Source organism: Pundamilia nyererei, unplaced genomic scaffold (assembly GCF_000239375.1).
Source record: "Pundamilia nyererei isolate P.nyererei 1_Seehausen unplaced genomic scaffold, PunNye1.0 scaffold00044, whole genome shotgun sequence".
Lineage (NCBI taxonomy): Eukaryota > Metazoa > Chordata > Actinopteri > Cichliformes > Cichlidae > Pundamilia > Pundamilia nyererei.
Genome location: NW_005187445.1, coordinates 2,089,905 through 2,110,469, shown reverse-complemented (window position 1 = coordinate 2,110,469; position 20,565 = coordinate 2,089,905). Strand labels below are relative to the sequence as shown.

General features: G+C 36.6%; 1 protein-coding gene across 2 annotated transcripts in view; it reads left to right on the top strand.

Annotated features, from left to right (window-relative positions):
• The window catches only part of LOC102199361 (metabotropic glutamate receptor 4-like), a 187,304-nt gene that overhangs the window by 151,452 nt on the left and 15,287 nt on the right, over positions 1 to 20,565 (top strand). For both annotated transcript variants that reach the window (XM_005731727.1, XM_005731726.1), the window contains 3 exons: positions 720 to 874; positions 1,192 to 1,332; positions 13,695 to 13,895. In XM_005731727.1, the coding sequence (XP_005731784.1) occupies positions 720 to 874; positions 1,192 to 1,332; positions 13,695 to 13,895 (497 nt within the window). The remainder of the gene's footprint in view (positions 1 to 719; positions 875 to 1,191; positions 1,333 to 13,694; positions 13,896 to 20,565) is intronic.

Here is a 20,565-nt window from a genome sequence, read left to right as displayed (position 1 = left end):
AAAAAACAAAACATCGATTTCTCTTTTTTTCTACATGGTGGGCATAATTGCATTTTAAGACATGCTCATTTCACTAAATGTTGGGAGACCAGACTCAGAAAAAATCATTACCAGTCAAACATAAAACCTCGCAGTCATAAAACTAAAGTAAAGAAACAAAGTTAGCTGGATGAGTCACTGCTTGCCAAGTCATTTTTTTACAAAGGTAAAAAAATGCTAACATTATACCTTAGTTTTACTTCAACTCGAATTCATGCAAAAACAACATGCATTGTGAAAATCTGAGTAAGCTGGTGGACACTTTTTGTGCTATACAGTATAAGGGCTGGTGTAAGAGTTCACATGCCAGGTGGCTGTGCTTAAATTTTATGTCACCATGCTTTCTCGATGCAACTCTGCTGCTGCAGCAGAGCTTATTGGCAGTTTTTTATGACTCCCCAAACTTACATCCATTGGCAACAAGCCTGGACAAATGTGGCAGGGGTATCATTCTGCCACAGCCAAGAAGAATTCCACTGCACTGGGAAGGAATAGTGATTCTATGATGGCTTTTCAATTTTGCTAAACTGCCTGAGTATAAAACTTTGTCTTAGAATACTCTAGTCATGAAACAGCCTGATTAAACACAGTATGAACATATGTGTAGGAAATATATCAGAGAACAGCATTATTTCTATGGAGCAAGTAAACATCACTTTATTTTTTTGTTTGTTTCAAAGGCGTCTCCTTCAAGCAGCTAAGAAGGCCAATCAGACAGGCCATTTCATCTGGGTAGGTTCAGACAGCTGGGGATCCAAAATTTCACCAATACTGCACCAAGAAGAGATGGCAGAGGGTGCTGTCACCATTCTACCCAAACGACAGTCCATCAAAGGTATTTGCACTGCCAAACTCTACCTCAATGCTCAAAATATTTAATTTTCTTTGAAGAAAATCTTAGTTTGAAGTAAATTCTGTATTAATACTTGCACTTTACTGCATATTGTTGGTGTATGTTTGCCTCCTTTAGTAATCTCCATTCTACCTTGAAGATACCAGATTTGACAAAAACAATTTTTAAAAACAGGGCTTTACAGTGTTGATAATTGCCTTTGTCACCTCAGTAAAAGGTTAACTCTTAATGTTCACTTTTGAAAATTTTTGGATTACCATTAACTGAATTTGTGCTGTTGCTGTTGGATTTGATTTCAGGTTTCGATCGCTACTTCATCAGCCGAACGCTAGAGAATAACAGAAGAAATATCTGGTTTGCAGAGTTTTGGGAGAATAACTTCCAATGCAAGCTCAGTCGTCATGCTATGAAGAAAGGATCTGGTATCAAAAAATGTACAAGTGAGTCAACATTTATTGGCAGAGAGGGCACTCTGTCAATGTACAGCTCTTGATCAATGGCCAAGTTTATTGACTGGTTCTGCTGTGAATACATTGTGCGTTTGTGTGTGTGTGTGTGTGCGCGCGCGTGTGCGTAAGTAGCATGCACTGCTAAATTTATTTGTCATCAGGGAGAATGCAATCAGACTCTTCTAATTTAGGCTAAACGTAATGGGTGTGGATAAGTGAATGGGAATCTCTAATTTTCCAACAGAAATTAATGTGGCTGGCTAGTTCAATCTGCAGTGAGCGACAATGGCAATCACAAAGCTATACCACCAGATGTGCTGAAAATATAATCAATACTAAATCCAGTTGTCCCATTAGAAACAAGCTTTCAGGTCATTAAAATCAGTAGGTTATCCAGGCCTGTTTGCCACAGAAAAGAAGTAGTTTAAATCTGGCACCTTTAATACTTGTAGGCAATCAGTTTCTGAAATAGCTGCCTATATATATTAAAGGATCTTACATAATCAAACACAAAAAGCCATTACTAAAAAGGCTGACTGTTCTATACAACTGAGATATGTTCAATGCCCATCTATTGAGCCTTGATGACTAAAGACACTCTGTGAGTGATAATTGCAGCTGGGGATAGAAAATGAGGGTTGTGTCTTGTCATTTCCTTTTAAAACAGGCAATATTACATTAACTCCCCTTTACCCAGTGATTGGCCAGCTGTGTGACGGCGTGAAAGTATCATGGTTTCAGTGTCTCTTACAAGATCATTTTCTTTCTCTCATTATAGAAAAAAAATTGTCGTGTTTCTTATTTACAGCAACACTCTAAATGACCTCCAAGAAATTGCAAAACCAAAAATTTTTATTGTCATTTAACCTACAAATCTCCTTAAGATGTACCTCCTTGGAACAACACTGTCCCCTTTTGATAGATCAATACATCATACAAAATAATTGTTTGTAAGCATAATACACTTCTAGTCCACTTATATATATATAAACTGCTTAGAGCTTGGATGTAAATCCAACCTATTAATCAGCTTCAGTGATATTTTCATATGACAACATTAGAACAATGACAAAATGTGAAACCTGATAAACCCACAGAGAAAAACCTCCACTCGTTTTTTTTAAATCAAGCTTGTGTTTTGTTCATTTTCACTATTCTTAAAACAGTAGTTTTCTAATTATCAATTAATTCTATATTGTGATCAAATATGTCCTAGGCATGGTCACTACCTAACTAAATGTGACTTGTTTCCTTAGAAACAAGTTATGAAGAATCAGAATTTATTCAGTAGAATTGGTTATAGGTTATAGAATGGTATAGAACATAGGATATATAGGACTTTGACTACAACAAGGTAAAAAAAAAAATCAGCAAAAACACTGCCTTAACTTCTAGCAACTAATCAGTGCAGTGCAACCAAAAACTTGTATGAGTGAGGGAAAATGAGAAGGTAATTTGATATAAAACTGGATGCTAAAAAAAGGAGGAGGAAAATTCATTCTAGCACAATCAGATTCTCAGTGGAATCAATGACTCAAGATCTGACATAGAAACAGTCTCATGCTAATGTCAGTTTAATGGTTGTATTCATGTCAGGTGCCATTACCAGGAAAAAGCAGAAAGCTGGGTAATCTCAATACTCTAATGTGCATGAGAAAAATCTAATTCAGAGCCACCAAATTTCAGGACATTAATGATGGTTCTTTATAAATGACAAACTGAAAAGTGTCTGTTATGGCACCAAGATTCAGAATTAGACTCATGTATTACGTAGACACATCTTATCCTATTTTCATTGCATCAGTTTAACAATAACAATTCAGATTAATGTCTAAAACATCGGTCACCTCATTTAGAAGTATGCTAAACATGTCATATACAGTAAATTGTTCTGGACGAGATGCCTGCGTGGTCACAATTATGCATTTTTTTTTTTTTTTTCTCTGCAGAAAAAAAGTGACTGTCAGCGTTTTGCAAGCTAAACACAATTCTTTCATTTGGAAAGATAAAGACAGTTTATGCTTTTTTGTAAAGTATGTAACTTTATTACAGCTGCATTTTTGTATTTCGTTATTTCATCATTGTATTTCATTAGCAGTATAATGCATAACTACCTATTTCTAAAGTGTGTGGTAACAGTAAAGTTCAACAATATAATTTCAGGATTTTCCCTCCCACCAGGCGATGACGGCTTTTGTCTTAATTCCAGGTGATGTAGAACGCAGCAACCTCAAAATGCCACCAAATAACAAAGGAACACATTAAATTAGTAAAACAGAACATGAGCTTGAACATGCAAGTTAAACAGTACCACGGTGACTTATTTATAGTCTCTTAACAACACTGTGTCCTTGGTAAAACAGAGCGATGCTTCAAACAATCCACACTTTCATGAGATTTCTGTATTTATCTGTTGTCATGGTGGCTGCTCTTGAGCTAAATTGCTGCTGCCCCTTTCTTCCTCTGAGTAGCCTCCAAGGTACAGCAAATTTTACGGGCAAGAGTTGCAGTAATTTCACTCAGATTCTTTTGTAAGTACTGTCACTACTACCCATTGTTACTTTTGCAAGAACAATCATTTCCTGTTCCCACTTCAAGAGTTTCTTAGTCACTGGAACACTCAACTGTAACATATCAACATGTGTGAGTTATCAAGAAACATCTTACAACAAACAAAAGGAAATAATTTAACCCTTAAAACCCTGTTCCTGTGACTGCTTTTTATAAATTGGAGCTATGTGATATCACTCAAAAAAGATCTGTGAAAAAATAACCAACCAACCATCAATATGATTAGTTGAGCATGTAATTATCCCATTTGTATGATATATAAGCATTTAATCACACAATGCAAGTTACTGACAAGTGATTTATGTACCATAACAGCAGGGTAGTAGTAGGTCATCTTCCACAACCAAAGCATTAAAGGATATTTGAGTTAGTGTGCAGGGAAAACAACGGAGAGTGTAGGTATGATTCACATTCTACTGCTGTCCTCATTCTCAGTGTTCTTGTATCTGTTGCCACAAAGGACAAGGTTTATTTTGCAGCTTCAGATCCACATTGTCACCTCCGAGCCACAGGTCATTTTACTGTTACATTCAACAACAAAGCCTTATAGAAAGCTACCTGTAAACAGCCGATAAACTGAGACTATACTGTCCTCCAGTTTCCCCACTGTTTCTGCCATTATCAGTTCCATGTTTGGTGTCACTGATACTTGGAGGTCCCAGAACAGAGCCATACCACCAAATATAAATTACAGCAGATAGAAAAACAATCTGTGCTGACAGAATGCAGTTTAAAATTATGTTGGCAGACAATAGAAAATTTAACCAGCCACAATTCTTGAAAATCTTCAAAACAATATTGCAGAAAGAGGAAAAGCAGCACACACATTTTGTTGCATTTTAGTTTTTTTTTTTTTTACACTCTCCACAAAACTTGAATACATTTTAGGTCACATTTATCCTCTTTCATAGGGTCCGGTATTTTTATAATCACCAGTTTAAAAAAAAAATCTTACTAAAACTTTGGACAGTTTTTTTGGGGGTTTTTTTTGAGGGGGGGGTTTGTTTTGCACACAACCATAAAAAGCACCATAATACTCCCAGTTACAGAAACTAATTAGACCCCATAGGAAATCTGAAAGGTTCACATGTGAAATGCTGAATGTGCAGAATTCAACTTTGCCTTCTGAGCTATTCACACTTCACTGTACTTAACAGTATTTCATGCTAGTGAACCGTAAAACATGATCCTGTTTTGCAGAGCAGGATGAACAAGAAATGGCTGTGAAAAAGCATAGACTTGTGAAAGGAGACAAGTCAGTCATAGCAGAGAGACACTGCACAGTATGATACAGTTATACTTACCAGTAATGAGCAGGGAAATATGAATCATAATTTCTTTAGGGTGAACAGACACTCTAGTCCTCAAATCTGCCACAAATACTGTTACAAAGCCATGACACAGCACTGTTTCTTTACTTGTCTATTTGCTAAGTCCCTGGGCAAGATACTGAACCCTAAGTTGAACCTGATGCATCCATCAGTGTGAAGAAGACTTGAAGAGTGAAAAGCTCAAATTGAGTAGAAAGGTGCTAAATCAGAACGCTGGAAGCTAAAGTCAGGGAAGCCCAGAGATTGGTCCAGGATGAAAAAGAGGTACAAGATGTCCAAAACTGAGACTCAAGAAACTGCCAAAGCAAGGCTCACAGCTTTGGGCACAAGGCTGAAGAGATATGCCAGAGAAGCTGAGGTCAACAGAATAAATGACCTGTCCTCCAAAAAGCACTCTCAACTACAAGGGAACACTAATACAAGGGCAGAGCTGAAACTGAGCAATATTGGTTGAACATCTGGAATAAAGCAGATGTTCAAGCAGACCACAGCAACCTCCCTCCAGGTCCAACCAGACAAACTAACCAGAGCACTGCCTGGATTTGCTACAAGAAAGCCTATGATTCAATGTCCCACACATGTATATTAGAGTGCTTCAATCCATTCAACAGGAACTGTGAAATAAAACACAGTTGTTGTCTTGTACAACTCCAAGGTACAAGTTACCATCAAGAGTTGAATATACCAAGGTGATGCACTGCCCCCATTGCTGTTCTGCATAGATGTTAACCCCGTAAGTCAGGTCATCGCTAAGAGTGGATACTGATATAGAATTAGGAGTGGAGTCATCATCAGCCACATCCTGCACATGGATGACATCAAGCTGCATTCCAGAAGTGAGATATTGACTCAGCTCACAAGGATCTACAGCAAGGACATCAGGATGTCATTTGGACAGGATATGTGTGGCTGAATGGTTGCAAAGAAAGTGGAGGTGATCTGGACTGAAGGGACGAAGCTACTAGAATGCAGAAGAGCAGATAGACAGGACATCTAAACATATTTGAGTATCCCACAGGCCAGTGGGAACTATGATAAAGATGTACAAAGGTCAGTCACAGCCAAATACTTCCTGAAAGTCTTTGGTACGAATAAGATACAAGCCATCAATACATACACTCTACCAGTAATCAGATACCCCAGTGGAAGAATAAACTGGCTACAAGAGGAGATGGAGGCCACTGATGTGAAGGCATGAAAACTCCTCACAGTGCATGGATGTCTCTACCTGATATCTAGCAGCAGTTGTCAAGGAGCAGAAAACCGCAGTTGTGATAGATGTGGCAATCCTAATGCACTTCCAAGTCTTAGGAGCTAAAGGAACAACTGTAGCAGTTGCACAAGACCTGAAATAGAGTGTATGTGAATATATACACTTTATATGTGTGTGTGTGTGTGTGTGTGTGTGTGTGTGTGTGTGTGTGTGTGTGTGTGTGTGTGTGTTTAAACAGTTAAGACATTTTATTCAGCATTTCCACTAATTAATGTTTTCTTAGTGGGCTTTTGGCAAAGATAACAGCTTCTGTAGGTGCACTGCTTCTTCTTGACGTCATTTCAGCACATGTTGAGGGTCACAGTTGGAGTGAGGCAAACTGGCTTGAATCATTCTATTGCTTTGTATCCCTGCAGACATGAGTCATCAAGGCTAGCAGCCACAAATACATGTCTGCCTGCCTGCCTGCTCAATTGTCTGAATTCCATTGCTCGATGAAAACATCAAGAACACACAATACAACTAAACAGTGTGTGACAGCTCTTTGATTGTCTTGGGATCATAGGCAAATGTCAAGCTTTGGATTAAAGATCAAGTACAGGAACAAAATTTATTTTTTTCTCTCTGTCGAGAAAATATTGACTAGCTCGGAAACAACCAAAGGGGATATCCTATTTTATAAATAATTTAATTTATCCACATTTTTATACAAATTTGTTATATTGAATTATTGTTTAAAAGAATGATAGGGAGGGAGAACTACAATATCCATTGATTGCAGCTGCGGCAGTGATTTGGTGATTACGACAATGCTTTTTAATTACAACAGGAATTTGGCAGAGGTTTGTAATCCTTCATGGACATTGCCATTTTTCGAGATATAGTCTATATTTTAAGATAAGGAGGGTGGCAATACACTAGATTAGAAAATAAATGTGATAGCTACTGTTATGATACTTTTTTGTTATATCCAAGATACTAAAAACTGGGTATCTGCGACATGAAAAAACAAAAATGACTGAAAACCAACTAAAATTAAGGTTTACTGTCTGTCTTTGGTACATTAACAAATCTGAAAACCCTCAAACTGTCATGGTAGCAATGTTTTAGTTTTTAGTTCATCCAGGTATGAGTTACATCTCAGTTTTTTTGTGCTCCCCTGATGGAAATATGGTGCTGCTATGCTGTACCTCATCAAGGCTGCAGAGCAGAACAATAACTACTGTCGCCAGCTGCAGTCCAATATGGTGGCATTGGAGTTGGAGCTAGATAATTTAAAAGAGTGTGTGTGTCTTGTTTTGCACACATGTTCAAGTATGTTTGTGTGCCTATGCCTCACTGCCACTACAAATACTCTTAGTCTGTGAAACACTGCATTTACACAACGTAATAGTACCGAATGATCTCAGCAGCCTATACAGTGACCATAAGTTCCAAGGGAATACATGCCTCAGTCACCCAACACCTATATAGTTAGTAACTATATAAGAAAAAAAAGAAGAAATCCAAGAGTTCTGTGTTGTGTCAAACTTTAGAGTGGGAGCATATGGTTTATATTAAGCCATCAAAATGTGTATACATTCTCATTCTTTCATTTTTCAGCTGTTTTGTGTGTTGTGGGCAGAAATCTGCAAGAAACAAAATGATGGAGAATACAAACAGCCAGTGTGAACATTTTAGATACATTTTAAACCAGATGTAAACAAAAGCGACATAATTAATAACTTGTACTCTAATGTAGCTAAAAGAGTAAAAACTAATGTATCCTATATAGACAGTAATGTAGCACTAAAGCTGCTTGAATTGTAAAGCTTTATATTTACAATATATAGCGGGCAGCACTGTATCCTTACAAGAAAGCACAATAAGTACATTCGTTGGGCAGATATTCCAACTAATGACTAGCATGATAATGAAAGAAAGCAGATCATAGAATCAGATTTTTGCTTTAGCCTTCACCTGGAATGAAAGAGGACAAACAAAGAAAATTTACCTTTAATCAAAAGAACATTGTGAGCAAGAGCATACAGGATGATCTGGAGCTTTCTTGAGTAATATTCTTTCAGAATTTCAGGGTTTGCCTTTATAGAAACTCCTCAAGCACTGATTAAAGGATACAGTTGCAAGGTTTCATCTTCATTCGCATTAATGCTTGCTTTGCACTGGTGACCTTACTGCTGCACAACTCAACATGCAGTTACTGTTTTCCCCTCAATTTTTAGTCAGAAAAGCTGCCTAAAACTTAAAAGTAAACATAATATTTGTGAAGGAATGGTATCTGTTAAAGTAAGATCAAATATGCTACCTTATTAAGGATTTCTATATAGATGGGACTAATGAGACATGAGTTCCCCATATATTTTTACCCAGACAGTTCAAACAGTTTTAAGCAATAGCAATATGGATAACAATAACATTACTTAGTTTTTTTGTGATGATAATTAATGTGTGAGTATTTGCGTTTTCCAAATTACAAAGAAAGATGTCAGTGAGCCACTCATTGATCTGATAGTGAACTTGAAAGCAATTTCCCCAACAGACATTATATAATATACATTATATTAACCATTTAAATCAGGAATGGGCAATTGATTTTCCAAAGTTGCCACATGAGAAACTGTGACTGTTTTGGCAGCACCAATAAACTGACCTCAAATTTGCTCAATGTTAACTTTATCTCTTTATAAACTATTGGTAAGGCAATGAAAATGTAAAATAGGCATAGTAAAAATCAACATTTACAAAAATCATTGCAAGACTTAACTTTATACAAAGTGCTGTTGCTGTTTTGTTTGTAGGTTAATTACTTCAGTTCTTTTTTTCCCTGTTCAGTGAGAGTCTGTTTAAACTCAGGTTCAGTGAAGGACAGCGGACAGATGATTGTCACTGTTAGAGACTCTGTATCTGCATTTGTATTTGTTTCATTCCTCAGATGGTTTGTTTATTTCCAAAGAGAAAACAAAAAAAAAAACCTATTCTGTGCATTTGTCCTTACATAAGGAAAGTTTTCCTCTATGAAAGAAGAATGAAAATCCAACAGCGATCCTGGCTCAAAATGCTCTGCCAGCAGTGACTCTGACTACAGGTCGATGAGGTCTTGCAGAACATTACTGGATGCATTATCCACACTGCAAGTGAAGGGAGAGGAAATCATGTGCATTTCACTCTGAACTGTTTTGAAGTCTTCAAATCCCCATGAAATCTCATCAAGAAGGGCTCCTAACGTAAAACAGTACCAGCCGTGGTGATCAGCCAATGGTATGGCTTCTTTCACTGTTGATATGCAAGTAAGGATGTTGCTGCCCAACAGGCTTGACAGAAACAGCAACTTTCTCATGAAAACCTTGCCTAAGCTATACGTTTGATGTGCAGCCCTTGCCTATCAGTTTGGTATTTAACTGCTTCATTAGTGCACATCAGTAACAAATCAGTGATTTACCTTCAATCTGAGAGCTGAGAAATGTCAATGGCTTTCTTCTCACAAAGCTCTTAAATTCCTGCTCTCAGGTTGCATATATTTGTTTTTGGTTTTTTAGCATTTTATTACCTGACAGCTGTATGGTAGCCTATGTCTCCATGCAAGCTGTTTCATAATTACATGGAACAAACTGTCTGTGACACAGTGCTATTACACTGACGAAGTTAGCTATTTTAGTTACATCAATCACATGGTTAAATTTTAGCACTAGCAGAAAACCTGGTGTATAATACAGTACAAACATATCAATTAAACTTCTCATTTTAGTCATTTCTGCTTTAAAAACCATTTGTAGTAACACCTACCATTTTCAGCCTTAGCTTATCCAAGCATGCAGCTACTTTCTTGAACTTGCATGCAGAATTTTCTTTTATTGCACACATTATCACAGAGCCAGGAAGGAAAAGTTTAAACTGTCCACTTAGTTTTTCAGCTGAAGTTCCAGATTCCCTTCAGTGTCTTTACATCTAGCTTTTTTTCACCTGGAGGGGCACATTCATAAATGCTCGTTTTTTTTCCTCAGCACACTTTTCAGTTTGCTAAACATTGTCTGATCAGCTCCCCATTAACAATAGCTCAGTATTTTGTGTAATTTTGTTGGAAATCACATAGTTGGTCTTGAGCACTCCATCCCTGGATGTGTAAAACTTGTTGTCCTTGTTGCTTCTGCAGCTTTGCAGGAAAAGGTTTAGATGTCCGTTCCTGCTCTGCATCAATAAAGTTCTTGTTTTTCTCTGTGTGTTCAGTCTCATAATGTTGAATCAAATCCTTAAACACAACCATCTGCTCTCCACAAACTAAGCATATGGCTTTACCTCTCACTTCAGTAAAAAAATACTTAGAAGTCTTTGTTTTGTTTAAAACTCTACATTCTCCATTAATCTCTATTTTTAATGTGATTCCCCCCCCCCCCCCCCAAAAAAAAAAATCACAAAAAACTGTAACATATTATAGAAATATTATAGTCAGTCCTCTACAGGAGGTTAATTATCACTGTCATATCACACATTACTATGTGTATATTTTGCACTGAGTGCACACAGAAAAACACCACTCAAACTGCATAAATCACATAAGGCACACATACCATGCCCACACATTTGAAGAGATACATTTTCCAATCCCTTTTTCCATTATTTGCAAATCTCCTCTAGAAATGTATGAACAAAGTATGAAAGCACAGAATCAACATGTAAAACATAGCTGCAAGTAGCAATGGTCAGGGTCGACCAAGACTGAACTATTAACATTTACCTCCTTCAAAGAGAAAATATTTTAGCAAGTACTGCAGTTAGGAGACAGTGGAGCAAATCATAAAAACTGTTGATTACAAGTTAGAAAGGTTTTGGAACTTACTTATTACAGCATTACCTATGGGTACAACTTTTAGAGTCTGGGAATTTAAAAACTTTTTTTTTTTTGCACAAGCACCTAGTATTAGAAACAATTACTATAGTGTTCCTACAATATGGCTACTTGGATCCATAATCATAATCTTTAGATTACTTAATTGGTTCTTAAAATATAAGGCATAATAATTATTAATAGCTTAAAATAAGAGAACTGTGACTTCTTTGACACTCCTCCTTGGATGTGCTTTAACCACAATTGAAAGAAATGTCCCAAAGTATACAAAGTCCTCTCCCTTAATGATTGCGAGCGGATAATTCAAATTCGATTTTTGATGTAATTATTATCAAATGTCAGAGCAAAAACAACTCTTCTGTTATTGTGAAACAGCTTGCAAATGCGCAGCACACACATTTGCAACTCTAATTGATTATTACTTTTTTGCTAATTTTCCACATTGTGTTGTTGTCATTAGCCATTAGTGGGAATTATACTTGGAAGTCTTTTTCGAGAAGAGATTGAAAAACATTTTCTTCTCATGCTGAGCAGAATTCAAAACCAGACGATCTAATTGTTGTAAAAATGCATTAACCTTTCAAAACATAAAGAGACGGGGTGACACAAACCATCTACTGAGCTAATGAAAATGAACCTCAACTAAAGGTTGTCAGGTTTCAGTGTGATTTGAACAAGCTGTCACCACAAAGAAAAATAAAGTGTCACGTTATACGTACTTTCAACAGTCACTTTTCTTTCCTGTCATATTTTCTGAGATTGTTTTGCAATACGCTCTAATTCATGTTCTTTTAAAAGCTGAACATCTCCTAAAAGATATTTGTCACATTCTGTGCAGGTGAGGACAATTACACTGCACACAATTAATTTCAGGTTGTTAAAATTCAGACAGTAATCCTCCTTCAATTGTAGGCAGCAGAAAATTACCAACCATCACAAAGATAAAAGATGTGCTCAAATGTGTTTCAAATAAACGGCTGGTTAAATTAGTGCACACGAGGTATGTCTATCAACTCTCTTCTTCGGAGCAGCACTAAAATCTATTGGAACAAAATGTGAGACCTGTGACTCTTTGTCTTCTTCCCATTTCCCCAATTCTCGCACAATTTTCACATCTTAAAAATTAACTAACAGACAGAAGTTTAGAGGGTTAGTTTTAGATTTGCAGGTGAATGTAAGACATTTGGCTCCCCTGTTACCCCATAACAAAGACACATACCTAAAGGCAATATAACAGTTATCAACAGGCTTCTTCCATGATATTTGCCTAAAACTTTAATGATAAACAAGGTAATGTGCTGTAAACTCACTTTTTTCTCTCACGATACCTTTAGAGGTTCAAACTCTAAACCTTGCAATTAAACCCCTGTACATTCTGATTGCTGCACACTTCACTTAAAGCAGCAACAGTGTCTAACTGCTATTTTTTTTATGCTTGACCTACTTTGTAGTACACTGGATGATAAAAAGGATTAAGCTGCTAACTGAAATCTTACTTACAGAGAAGACAACAACCTTAGTTATGATTGATATACACCTGTCATAACTAATTGCATTAAAACTAAAGAATGATTAGGACTCTCTTACCATCTCTACCTTTCCTTCCCTGCCACTCAACCACTCTGAACGCATGATTAATGTGCAATAGGTAACATATAATGTTGTGGGGATAAACACTAAGAAAACATATGGATAAACAACTGCAACATACCTTGCCTTATCAAGCAACATAAACTTTTCCTTAGTTTAAAAGATAAAAACTCATTTCAATTAATATTTTTGCATGATGCAAAGTCTATCTAAAGCAGTGCAAAAGGCAAATGAGGTTATACGAGTCTTGTCGAATATTCCTGAGTTGGTCTAATCAGTGATCAACAGGCCGTAAAGAGAAAGGCTTCACAAGAGAGCATTTTGGATTCTGTGGAAAGAGATTCTGTGATTGATGTTTACAAGAGATGTTATACAATTAAGGGTTAACACGCACAATTCAGTGCCAATCTCTTTCAAAATCCATCTAGTGGAAAAAAGACTCTTTCACAATTGAGCATTCCGGCTTCTTGAAAGGTTATCATTTGCTTGATTTAAACATTAGCAATCATTCTTATTTTATTTTTTCCACTGATTACCAAGCAGCTCTTTTGTTCTAAATATGATGGTTTTTCATATCAAAGATTCTAGTCATGACTGTCTTTCAAGATTGCAGCAACTCAGCCAGTAAAACACAGCATGGAAACCTAAGTAAAACATATAAATTAAAGTAAGCAGTGAGCATAATCAACTTGTTTTTTTGTTTTTTGTTTTAAAAAAAAAATACATTTATGGAGTTAGTTTTAGGTTTGGATTTAACAAATTCTTATTTTTTTTTTTTTTTTATCTTGTTATTGTTTTCTTTCAGACCATGAGCGGATCGGAAAAGATTCATCATATGAACAGGAGGGGAAGGTTCAGTTTGTTATAGATGCAGTGTATGCAATGGCTCACGCTCTACATAATATGCACAAAGACCTCTGTCCTGGAAAAGTTGGTGTTTGCTCCAAGATGGACACTATCAATGGCACACTGCTTCTCAAATATATCCGCAGTGTCAACTTTACAGGTATGTATTCCTAATTCTGATAAAGCACATAACCCTAACCCATTTTGCCGTGTGAAAACAAGATGGACATGAAAGTCTGGGAAGTATTTTCAGCTAAAGTATCAAATAGAATGAAATGTCTTTCCTTATAAACAATATTTATCATAGGGATGTGTCAATATATCAGTCAACCATCAAAACAGGACCAGAATACCTTATAGATGTGAGTAGTACACAACTTTTTGGTGCATTTTTGGGTTCACTAGCATATTTGTGCAGAGCCTTTAGTTATATACTATGCATTGGTCTCAAATTATCAGGCGTCTGAAAGTAAATTATTTCCAGCAAGTACTGAGGCTGAGATCCGTAGGAGGATTGACAATCACCAGCAGAACAGCATGTTTTATCATGGTTGATGATGTGCAGGAACTGCGCTTTGTGAGATTTCCTGCCTTATCATGTAAGCATTGAATTGCCCACACAGGAGATCTGCTGCTTTAAGTACACTTGCTGCTTAAAATTATATGTAAATGAGAGTGGGAAGCACGTTAACATAAGGCACAACAGAAATGGGCATCGGTAGTTTTCCAGTAGTTGTCCAATGTAAAGTGTCACTGGCAAAAACAGGATGCAGTTGTCTCTGAGACAGAAAGAGATATGAGTTGATTACATTTAGCGTAGCTTCATGACTATCCCTGAACTGTGACGGTGTATGATTTGAGGGAAATCATGTTGTGCTTATAAAACTTTATAAAGGTCACAAAAACTGGAATTTTTCAGACTTTAGTAAGCAAATGTCAATACATATTTCGTCGAGTTGTTCTTACTTCTCAACCTGCTGCCTCCATAGTGTAGTGGTTAACATATTCATTTAACAAGTGAAAGGTTGCTGAAGCAGTTCTAGCCAGGAAAACAAATCCTTTCGTCAGGAAGGGAGCAGCTAATAAAGTAGCTTTTTCTCAAACTCAGAAGTTCAGCTTCTCTCTGTCTCTTTATAAAACTGTAATACTTAAACTTAGAGAATTACTGTTTACCACTAGCTGACCCAAGACAAAAAAATGGATTTCATCTGGTTTCAGCATGTGATTAAAACTGCCACTGTTATTTGCATAATTTCACAAAAGCCTGTATAATGACACTATGAAGTAGATCCGACCTTACCGTATTAAAAAAAGGTACATATATACACAGCATGGGCATGAAGATAATCTTGTAGTTTGCAAAGATTGAATAAACAACATATGAAAATTTGAGGTCTACCTTAGGTCAGTGTAAGTAGTTATAACAGCTTGAGTTAATTATATGACAAGAGAAGAGGGCCATGCAATCAAGCAGAATGCAACATGAGTGGTCTGACACAGTCTCCACCTGCTCCACCCTCACAGATAATTATATAGTAATGGACACATTTATTTCTATGACAATTATAGAGTGGGATCTTTTGGTCAGGGATAATCATTCTACAGCTAAGTATGTGACAAGAATAATATACAGTAAATTACACAATTAAGAAAGTTGTCGATGAAGCAAAAGACATCTGCTCCACTTCTTTGGAATCCAGACGTCAGTTGCTAACGTATCTGTCTGGAGCTTGGCCAGTAGCTTCGATGAATCCTACTCTTAGTGTTTATAAGCGGGATGCTTTCACACATAAAATGCTTACATTCAATTCACATAGACCTCTAGTGGCTGTAGGAATTACACAGTTCAGTTACACATTTCAATCACTTACAAATGAAGTAAACAACACTGCCGCGTCTTATAAATAATTCCTCTCAAGGGGTGGGGAATAAATACGCATTTTTTAAGTTAATGTGTTGGAAGAAGAAAAAAATGAGCAAGCATAAATATCTGAACAGCACTGACAAGGACCTGATTCTAAAAGCTAGATAAAGATATTCTTAGGTTTTCCTTATCTTGGAAGTACCAAGTTTGGCAACTACCTTTAAAAATAAGTCCAACTGGCTACAGGGTCATGAGCACCCAAGATTCAATAAATGATAAAGGCTGGAAAGGCTGGGACTATTGCACACCATAAACTTTTAATGAAAACCTTGGGCAAGAGATAGCTGTAGGATGCACTGCAAAAAAGGTAAGCTGACTGTGGCAGTGTGATATTCTGGATAATCTCCTTCTGGTAAACTCTGGGTCCTGGCATGTGGCATGAGGCATGTGGATTATATAAATATTGTTGCCGACCACATATACCAAATCATATTTACCTCAACCCATTATTTATTTTCTCACCAATTGTCAAGAGCACCTGTGTCACATCAGCAAAATCACTTACTAGAGAATTTGACTTCTTTTACTTTCAGAACTGCTTTAATTGTTCATGGCATAGAGTCAAAATAGTGAAATAGAGATTTTGTTCTATTTTGACACAATATTTTTCACATTAATGACATGAATTTACCATTCCACCTCACCCCAAAGGCGATTTGGAAACTAGAGACTTCACTGTCATGTTCAAGAAACCCGTTTAAGATGATTTGAGCTTTGTGACATGCACGTTATCTCGCTGGAAAAGCCAGTCAGAAGATAGGTACACTGTGGTCATAAACATTGTCAGAAACACTACTCGGGGCTTTCTTTAATCTTTACTACTACTATTTTAGTACTAAAATGTATCACGAAAATATAACACACAGCATTCTACCAGAACCACCAAAACATACAGTTGATACAAAGTATGATGGATCCATGCTTTCACATTGTTTACACCCTACCATTCAAATGTTGCAGCAAAAACTGAAACTCATCAGTCAACGCAACATTTTTCCAATCTCCTGTTGCTGAGCTCTGTTTCCTGTTCACAGCTGACATAAGTAACATCTAGTGTGGTCTTCTGCGGCTTTAATCCTTCAAGCTTTGATGTGTTGTGTTCTCAGAGATGCTCTTCCACCTACATTGATTGTAACAAGTAGTTATTTAAGTTCATTTTGTCTTCCTATCCTATCAAAGCAGATATCAGTGAGGTATTTCGCACAGAGAATTCCTAGATAATGGAAAAATAGATAAAGGATGCCATGTATAGTAAACTAAAAATAAATGTACCACTGTAAACTGATGATGCAAATCAAAGTAAAGAAGAATCTAAGTTTAAAGGCATTCTCTTCTTCTCATTCTGTTCACATCTGTCGACAGCAGAACAATTCCCTTTACTAGATGATTTTCAGACCATAATCTTTATTGTAGAATTTGTTGTGCAGAAAGATCACAGTAGATGAGCATTTCCTGAAATACCCAGGCTGTGAGTCCAAGCTCCAGTCAAAATAATCTTTCTTTCCCATTCTTATGATGAGTTTTAACTTCAGCAGTTCATTTTGAGCATGTCTAAATGCAATGAGTTGCTGCTATGCAATTGGGTTATTAGATATTCGCATTGACAAGCAGTTGGGTGGGTGTACTTAATAAAGTGGCCGGCAAGTGTATTTTTGCCGTAGCTGCTCAATTGTTTTTGTGCTGTAAATGGTACAGTATTCCAGCCTTAATTTCAAGTGTATGACCTTTCGCTGTACCTGTCTCCTGATTTGCCAGATTCCCTTCCATGCATTATGTGATTTTTACCTAATAACTACATAGGTGTTCTCTGATGGTAGTTGTCTGTTTGTAATGGAATTTGCCATACTGCAAAATTGTTCAGGAATTGTTTCAGAAAAATGAAAAAGAGTTCAAGGTGTTAACCTAGCCTCCAAATTCCCCAAAGAAAGGAATTAAAAATGTAAGTCCTTGGTTTGTTTTTTCATTTCCTACAGACAACCATTATTTGCTTTTAACAACCTTTTCTTGACTCAACCAAGTACAAAGTAAGGATTTTAAACACAAAACACCCCCTTAGCCTCCTACTGTAAATACAGCAGTTATAAAAGACCAACAATCTGCTCCATCTGTAAAACAGATGACAAAATTATATGATATACCAGACAGGCATCCAACTGTCCAGTGATTAGTCAGGGCCTAAATTTTGTGTCTGTTTGACTTAAGCAAACATGAACTCATTCGTTCTTGTCAAGGATAGTAAAGTTTAACTTGACTCTTGTGTTTGCAGCTTTCAGTTTTCATCCCTGATGGACACTGAAAGGAAACACTGCAGAACTCAGGAAATTTGTCTATGTCAAAAGTGTTTGTGAGTGTGCTTATTACTGTGCAAGGAGGTCAATCCATATTTGTGCAAAATTAAACAAATGGAATAGGTAAAGACATTGTTTAGATTTGTGTCCAGGAGTCATCTTTGGTTAGTTCTAAAAGATCAATCCTCATAGCACCATAAAACTTTAATCAGCAATGCTATATGTATAGATGTGCAGTACAAAATTAGTGTTCTTCAAATCTTTATGCATTATTTTATTCATGGTTTTATGTTACTGGAAGGTTTGTCAGCACTGAAGCCATCGGATTTTCAACAGCGATGGCTAGAAAATCAATGCTTCACATTACCGGAATCCTGCCTAGCTCGCTTTGCTTTTAAGAGTCTTTCAGTTCACAGAATCGGAGCCTAAAAGCTCTGAACAATGTCAGCATCCATATGATCCCTGTGTATTATGGGAATTTTCTATAGACATACACGCTGACTAAAGGATACCCAAAACTTTACAAATATTGTACATGAAATTGATACTTTTTGATCCATGATTATTATCTATTATAAAGTGAAATAAATTGATATTGGTTAGATTTAAGAAAAAGTCCAAACTTAATTCTGTTTAATACTATTTTTCCGTTTAGCGTTATAAAGTAAACCTCGCAGACCATAAATCTGATAGTAGGTAAGTAATATTAAACATGTCATAATTAAATATTTGTCTTTTAGTCTGGGGTTTCAACATAGCTATTTATACAGTATGTTTCAAATTGTCGAAGGAATTACTCCAAGTTCTGTTTCTTACGGTCTCCTGTGGTGGTGTGTCTATTAACAGCCCAGAGAGTGGGTCTGGGAAGAAAAGATAACCCAAAAGCAGTCAACAGGCATTGCATTTACACTGACACATAAGAGGATGGGAGGGCACAACAGTCAGTGGAGGGTATTATTTACATGTCGGTGTTAAACAGAGACAATGGTATCAAGGGTCTGGAAGTCAACAGTGGAGTAACAAAATCAAATAAATAAACAAATAACACAAAGGTGAAAAGGTCAAATTTTCATATACACTAGGGCCGAACAGCTACCTTCTGGTTACAATATTGCAACCAGGAACAACAGAATGTTAAAAGCAAAAGATTAAGAGAAGTGACTCTCTGTCGATATTCCTGACCAAAATGCTATTTGTTAGGAGGTTTAGTCGGTGCAAATAGGGTTATGCAGAAGTTTATGAGTTTTTGGGAGGATTTTTTTATCACTTGTCAGATAAAGCATGTCTCATATCTTCAGAGCGACATATCAAGTTAAAATACGAAAACTTGGGAAATTTTATATCCTTATATATTCCAGAAAATATCACAAACAGTAATATATTACTCTCAATCCAGGACTGACGTGGTATGCGTGGTATGGAGGGAATTTTTAACTTCACTGATGTATGCTTAGACTGCTCATTTTTCTGTTTGTTTATTAGCCAGAATACACCAACACTAGCATGACAAATTTCACAAAACATACTGTAGATGTGGAGCAAATCATATGTAGTGTTGATCTGGATCGTATTCTTAAAAATGTTCAAGTATAACAAATTTAAGCTTGCAGTGTGTGTATATACCATAATAACAGATCTTAAGCAAAACACCAAACTGTGATGGTCTGATACTATTTGAAAGACTACATTATTCTTGAGCCCAGTGTCATAAAAGACAATAAAAGCTGAAGAGTAAATACTGAAAAGATAATCAGCAACACCTTGGGGCCCTAAATCTGGCAAATTGATTCGATAATAACCATCGAAAGGTGGTCTGGGAACTGTAGCGTCAGTTCTTGCAGTACAGAAAGCCATGCAACTGGAAAGCAGTACTGTCCTTAGATTTTTTGTAATGTGATTTAAAAAAAGATGAAGCAAGAAATAAAGTTCACTAAGATGGCATCAACGACGCCAAGCATTTAATGCTAAAATTGCAAACGTCATAGTGACGCAACAAAAGAATATTGGAATGGTCAAATATTTGGATACTGCCCACGTTTCAAATGACCTGCAATGTGAGTACTTGTTAATCATGCCCATGCATTAATGTATTATCCATTTGATTTCCATGTTAGTAAGAAACACTTAGACTCAGTCTTCAGTTTCCTCAAAATGTAGCTCTCCCAAGATGTGAAACTAATTGATTAAGGCAATCAAATTAGTGGAAATACACATCCTACTCAAATTTCTTCTATTGCTGAGGTGAGCAAGAAAATCTTCATAATTGCAATTACTGCCTGCTGTTGTCTCAGACATGCTCTCTGGTTGATACACCAGGATGACACTAATGCAATTACGTTCTATGGATTTTGATGAGACCTCTGACAAACACAAATCTGCACTGGTGGAGAGAATACATCTGGCCTAATGGCTTGACTCACAGGTTTCCAAATCTGGCTAACAGGTTCAAACAACAATCAACAATCAATAGTGTGACCTATTAAAAAAGAACAAAACACTCAAACAAACAATTCCCTTTTTGGTTATCACAGAGGACAGTACAGTCAATACTTGTGGAACATGATAAACTCCCGCTAGTGCTGGAAAACACTGTCAAGCGTCTGCATGATTTTTATGTT